Source organism: Myodes glareolus, chromosome 17, assembly GCF_982192425.1.
Source record: "Myodes glareolus chromosome 17, mMyoGla1.1, whole genome shotgun sequence".
Lineage (NCBI taxonomy): Eukaryota > Metazoa > Chordata > Mammalia > Rodentia > Cricetidae > Myodes > Myodes glareolus.
In genome coordinates this window covers 65,097,108-65,103,293 of record NC_142042.1, presented here as the reverse complement: position 1 = coordinate 65,103,293, position 6,186 = coordinate 65,097,108, and the positions used below count along the sequence as shown (strand labels likewise).

The 6,186-nt window shown below is 45.5% G+C and overlaps 1 protein-coding gene across 1 annotated transcript; it reads right to left on the bottom strand.

Annotated features, from left to right (window-relative positions):
• Positions 1-3,886: 3,886 nt before the first annotated feature.
• Positions 3,887-5,658, bottom strand: Lelp1 (late cornified envelope like proline rich 1). The gene is made up of 2 exons (XM_048457043.1): positions 5,536-5,658; positions 3,887-4,327 (listed from the first exon to the last, which is right to left on the bottom strand). The coding sequence occupies exon 2, from the start codon at positions 4,304-4,306 to the stop codon at positions 4,004-4,006; it is 303 nt and encodes a 100-aa protein (XP_048313000.1). The 5' UTR covers positions 4,307-4,327; positions 5,536-5,658; the 3' UTR covers positions 3,887-4,003.
• Positions 5,659-6,186: the final 528 nt, after the last annotated feature.

Below are 6,186 nucleotides of genomic sequence, written 5' to 3'. Positions count from 1 at the left end.
TAAGGCCGAGTCTTAGTGGCTGCCATGGGAGTTGGGAGTAATTGCAGCATTCTGTGGAGCTCTGGCCTCCTCATCACATTCTGGTCTTCTTCCCCAGAGCTGCCTTTGATCTAGCTCTTTGTTGGAAAGGTAACCATTAAGATGTCTATCTTCAGTTCCATTTACATGGAAGAGGCAAGGACTAAGCTGGCAGTAGATGTTCTCTTGTTCTCAGATCCAGTGATGCCTCTTGAAAGGCCATGTGCTTAGGGTGGACTTCTCTCTGTCGTGTGGATATGCCCTTCCAAGATCTAGCAGACACTCTGGCAGCCCTTGAAGTACTGATTACTATTTTTATTACACAGCAAATAAACAAACAAATGATAATGAGAATTCAGAAAGCAATAAAGATATACCATTGATGTCCTCACTATACGGAAACAACGAGGACAACAAATTTTCTATTGTTGTTCATAGCTGTTTCGAGTTGAAACTGCTTGCTTTGTGGAAGCTGAGACCTTACTATTCCCTCTAAATATTTTCCATGTTGGCCAACAGATCCAGGGTTCTGGGTATGTTGAAGTATTCTGCCCCTGATCTGTAGCTCCTACCCTTCTTCCGTATGGATTCAGGGGCTGAGCAGTGCTCCATCAAGTAACAATATAAATTTAATCAAATCTCCTTAGATATTTACAGTGTTTTCCCTTAAGTTACACTGTGGTAATTGTTTTATTTCTTAGCTTCTACCCCATTGCCACAGTTACTTTTCTTTGGTTTATCCAAATTGAATCCGCAGGGATTGTTGGGGCATTTCATGTTTTTGACATATATTACCATGTATGCAAAATTGTTTTCTAAAAGGATGGACCAATAATGACACATTCTATTTATTTATTTATCTATTTATCTTTTGTTTGTTTTTATTTATTTTTTTATACCAACCACAGTTTCCCCTCCTTCCTCTCCTCCTGGTCTCTCCTCCCATCTCTCTTCCCCCTTCCTCCCTTCCACTCCTCCTCTGTCTCCATTCAGAAGGGGTAAGGCTCCCATGGGAGTCAACAAAGTTTAGCAGACCAAGCTGAGGCAGAACCGAGGCCCTCCCCCTTGCATCAAGACTGGCCAAGGCGTCCCACCATAGGCCTAGGTTAATGACACATTCTTAACTCTAGGCCCCAGGGATTTATTGTTTTAGTGAAATTTCGATGCAGGTCATCTCATTCTATCCTTAGGCTTCCCCCTCCCGCTGTTTTGATTGCCTCTAAGGTGAGATGTTTTCCTCCTGTTAATACTTGACCACAGTTGTCCCTGTAACCTAACAAGGGTTTCCAGAAGTTTCTGAGATTCAGCAGACACCTTTCTGCATAGGTATGGAGCATAGAAACTTTGGGGGAAGGCCTTCCCAGGAGACCCCGAGACTCAGGCCTTCATGACAGCCACTAGCTGTCACGTCTGGAACCTGAGAGACCAGTGCCCTGAAGTCCTTGTCTAGCTTTGTCTCCTAAAAGTGTGTCTATAATTCCATCAGAAGTGTCGCTGGTGCCCTTGTTCAGGATTTTTTTTTTTTTTTGAGTATCTGTATTTGCCTTTGACTGTTCTGAACCATTTCCTCAACACCATGGAAGGACAGGGAGGTACTGACTTGCTGTGAGTCCACGAAGAGCCATTCCTGGGCCAGCCTCTTTCCTGATTACTTCCTGCTGCTGCAGAGAATTCCAAACAGTTTTCCATTGAAATGTTGTGGGCTACTCTAAGGCACAGGTGATTTGACCTGCGTGACAAGGTTGTCAGCTGCCTGGATGCAGGAGTAAGCTCCTGACCTTTGACTGGAGATAAGAGGAGTACCCTCCTGTCTGACCATCCCTGAACTAGATCTGTGCACTTCAGGTGAGAGAATGGGGCACCTGCAGGGGAGGGAGGCTTAAGGCCGAGTCCACGCACGTGGGCGCTGAGGCTCTTGGTTGTTAGGGTTCTCTAAGCCTACTGTGTCCCACTGCAGTCCCCATCTCAGCAACACAAGCTTGTCCAGCCCTTCTTGTTTGTTCAGTTTGTTCTGGGCTCTCTAACTGCTTGTAAAATCTTCACTAAATATCAGATGTGCACGCCTTCCCTGACTGGCGCTCTCCCACTTGCATGCCTGCTTTTTGTACTTAAATTTTAATTTTGAAATCTTATAGATTCACATAAATTTGCAAAAACAAAGGTCCCAAGTGTTCTTCATTGGGGTTCTTGAAGTAGTGACATATTATTGAATTTTAATATCAAAGTGAGGTAAATGATACAACATACAAGCCATTTTTTTATTTTAATAATGTCTATTTCTACAAATAACTCAGAATTGGTCATCAAAAGAATAAATAATCCAATAAAAAATGGAGTACAGACCTAAACAGAGAACTCTTAACAGAGGAATATAAAATGGCTGAAAGACACTTAGGAAGTGATAACATCCTTAGTCATCAGAGAAATGCAAATCAAAACAACTCTGAGATTCCATCTTACACCTGTAAGAATGGCCAAGATCAAAAACACTGATGACAACTTATCCTGGAGAGGTTGTGAGGAAAAGGGAACACTTCTGCATTGTTGGTGGGAATACAAGCTGGTACAGCCCCTTTGGATGTCAGTGTGGTGATTTCTCAGAAAATTAGTAAACAACCTCCCTCAAGACCTAGCAATACCACTTTTGGGTATATATCCAAAGGATTTTCAATTGTACCACAAGATCATGTGCTCAACTATGTTCATAGTAGCCCTATTTGTCATGGCCAGAACCTGGAAACAATGTAAATGCCCCTCTACCAAAGAATGGATAAGAAAAATGTTATACATTTACACAATGGAATACTACACAGCGAAAAAAATATTGACATCTTGAAATTTGCGGGCAAATGGATGGATCTAAAAAACATCATATTGAGTGAGGTAACCCACACCTAGAAAGACAAATATCATATGTACTCACTCATAAGTGGCTTTTGGACATAAAGCAAAGAAAACCAGCCTACAATTCATGATCCCAGAGAACCTAGACCACAAAGAGGACCCTAAGAGAGACATACATGGATCTAGTGTACATGGGATGTAGAAAAAGACAAGATCTCGTAAGTAAATTGGAAGTGTGGGAATCATGGGAGAGGATAGAAGAGGAAAGAAAAAGAGGGGAGCAGAGAAAACTATATAGCTCAATGGAAACAGTGAAGACTATTTCTCAGTCTACAGGGGCATTTGGGAACTTGGGTGCTATGCTCAGCAGGATTAGAGTCTACACGGAGCAGACTGTGCCGCAGGGGAGCCAGGTGGACATTGTACTTACTGCCTCTTCACCCACCATCTGCTGTGCTCCAGGACACCCAACCCCTGACTGAAATAGGACTGTCCTCCCTATGGCACAGTGGAGGAAACTGAGGCATGAGTAAGTTAAGTGACAGATGTAAAGTCACAGTGTCATTAGGGGGTGGAACTAGAGTTTAAACCCAGGCAGGCTCTCTGAGCCCTTTGCCTAAGAGTTATGCAGCAGGACCAATGGCAGGTTGGTGGAATGTCGGTTCTTGAACGTTTCTAGATCTTTGACCAATCTTTCTCTGTCTGTCTGTCTGTCTCTGTCTGTCTGTGTCTCTGTCTCTCTCTGTCTCTGTCTCTCTGTCTCTCTGTCTCTCTCTCTCTCTCTCTCTCACACACACACATACAAACACACACTCTTCACGTGTCTTGTTTCCTGGGATTACATACGTTACCAGGCACAACCACACTTAAGTATCACTCACACTTTGCTCCAGCAGGGTTTGGCATCTCTAAGTGACGGGCAGAGGCTGTGGGGCCCTTGAAGCTCTCACCACCAAGGATTGCTTCTTGGTATAGTGCCATGTGACCACCACCAGAGAACAAAGCGAGTCCTCCGAGACGGAAGTCTTGCGCAGCAGAGGAACGTGTTTACTTGTCAGTTCATGGTTTTGCTTCTAGCCCCACAAGGCTGTAGGTGCTAATGGAGGCCAGTGACAGTGGGGTTAGTGTTGCCCGTGGTGCCTCACTCTGGGGGTGGGCATGATGGGCATGAGGAAGGGCACCTGGGAGGGCAGGGATTCTTAACACACACCATGGTGGGGCATGGTGGTGAACATTGCAGGGGGCATGGCGGACACGGGGGACATGGGGGGCACTTCGGTGGTGGTGGGCACTTCTCCCGTGGACACTTGTCAGAGTAGCGCTGCAGCAGCTTCCTCAGACAGCTGGGCTGGCATTTGGTCTCACACTTTTGTTCACATCTGGGGTCACAGTACATGGGCTCATTCTTGGGGTCACTGGGCTTGTTTTTATCATCACTCGACATTTTGTTCTTGGATATGTAGGCCTGAGAAGAAATGAGAGACAGAGTGTCAGTGAGGGAGAATTCACCGGGTTCTTCCTGCTGGCCCATGCTGTTTTCATGTGTTCAGTCTCTAGAACATCTAAGCGAGCCATTCTTAGATGTGTTTGGGTGTCTGCCCTCGCTCTGATTTCCTTCCTCTCTGCTTCCATTCTAGACTCCAAGCAGGTGCTCTCAGGGTCCCGGAATGTCACAACAACCATAAGACTTGGAATTTCAGTGTTGGTATTTTTTTGTAACCCCTTGTGTTTGGCGTAATTCATGTAAGTCATTATTTTGGAGTCCATAATGTGGATTGCATTGCTGGAAGCCTTGGTGGCCCCAGGTGGCCACGTCGTTACCCTCGGGAGGCAGGTTAGTGAATAGACTTGGGATGGCAGGAACATCTGTGAGTTGACTCCTAGGCCATCCAGTCTTGAAAACTGCTTTCTTTTCTAGTAGACTGAGGCAGGGAAGGCAACTGAGACTATTTTTAGCCCCATGAACCATTCTAGAACTTCCCTCCCTTCAAGGGATCACCAGGCTCTGTCAAACAGTTGGGGGGAAAGGAAGAGGTCAGGAGAGAAGAGATTAAGTGGGGGAATCTAATTTTGTGAATTTATGAATGCTAGAAGCAAGAAATATGATTTCCAGAAGGGAATTCCTTTTCTGTTGAGTTTTGCCCTGAGGTAGGGCTTTCTTTAAGGAAAGTTTACTCCTGAATTTGGACAGGGTTTTTAGTTTTGTTTGTTTTTTGTGGGGAGGGTTTTCGAGATAGGGTTTCTCTGTAGCTTTAGGGCCTGTCCTGGAACTAGCTCTTGTAGACCAGGCTGGTCTTGAACTCACAAATATCTGCCTGCCTCTGCCTCCCGAGTACTGGGATTAAAGGCATGTGCCACCACTGCCCAGCTGGGTTTTTAGTTTCTAACAACTCTTGAAGCTGGCTTTAGTTGGTAGGCTTTTGATTTTATTTAATAATAAAAAGTGAAATTCCATGAAATGTAGTTCAAATGTCAGTATGTCTCTCTGGGGAGGCAGATCTTCAAATGGAACTCCAAAATGGGTAATGTCCACTCTAGTCCTTGCTATTGAAAAGAACAAGAAGCTTTTACAAGACAAACCCCTCTCAATCCTACTTGGCACTGGGGTTGCTGCAGGTCATTCTTAGGACCCAGATGCACAAGAACAGCCAGGGCTGCTCAGGTGCAACTCACCCCTTTCTGTTGGTGGTGAAACTGGCAAGCAGTCGAGTGAGGTAGATGGAAGGGCTGTGCTTGGGGAGGTGGACTTCCCCGCTGGTTCCCCTGCTGCGCTCTGAGGAAGCTGGGGGTGGGCTGGGGGTGGGCTGGGGGCGGGCAGCTCTGTTTATGACATCATCACAGCATCATGAGTAGTGAGTGCTGGGTGACTTCAAACTCAATTCAAGAGAATCGAGCTATGGTTACTTAACTCCCAGCCTAGCCTTCTCTCTTCTGGTTCCTCAAAATCAATGCTGGGAGAACCGGGCTGCTGTGAAGGCTCAGGGCAGAAGGCTTGTTGCTGCCAGGAGTGGAAAAGCTGCCTAACTGTAAACCTGTGGTCTGTTCAGACTCTCAAAGCTGTTTTCCCTTCACCTTTCTGGAAAGTTCTCTGGGTCAGACACTTCCATTCATTTTCTTTCTTTTCCTCATTTTAGTGACCTGAGATCCTGAACTCTCTCTTATCTTCTCAGACTTGCTAACCCAAGTCCAAAGATTATTTAGCCACTTTTCTCAATGCATTGCTTCTCCTTCCCCGTCCTTCCCTGCTCCGACATGTCTGGTGGGAGGGCAGGGATTTATTTTTTGCACTTAGGATGTAGTCACCTTGACTTGATATTCAAGGTT

Bases quoted from the DNA above. Each gene is read 5' to 3' on its own strand.
- Lelp1 (XM_048457043.1), bottom strand. From the start codon at position 4,306: ATGTCGAGTGATGATAAAAACAAGCCCAGTGACCCCAAGAATGAGCCC.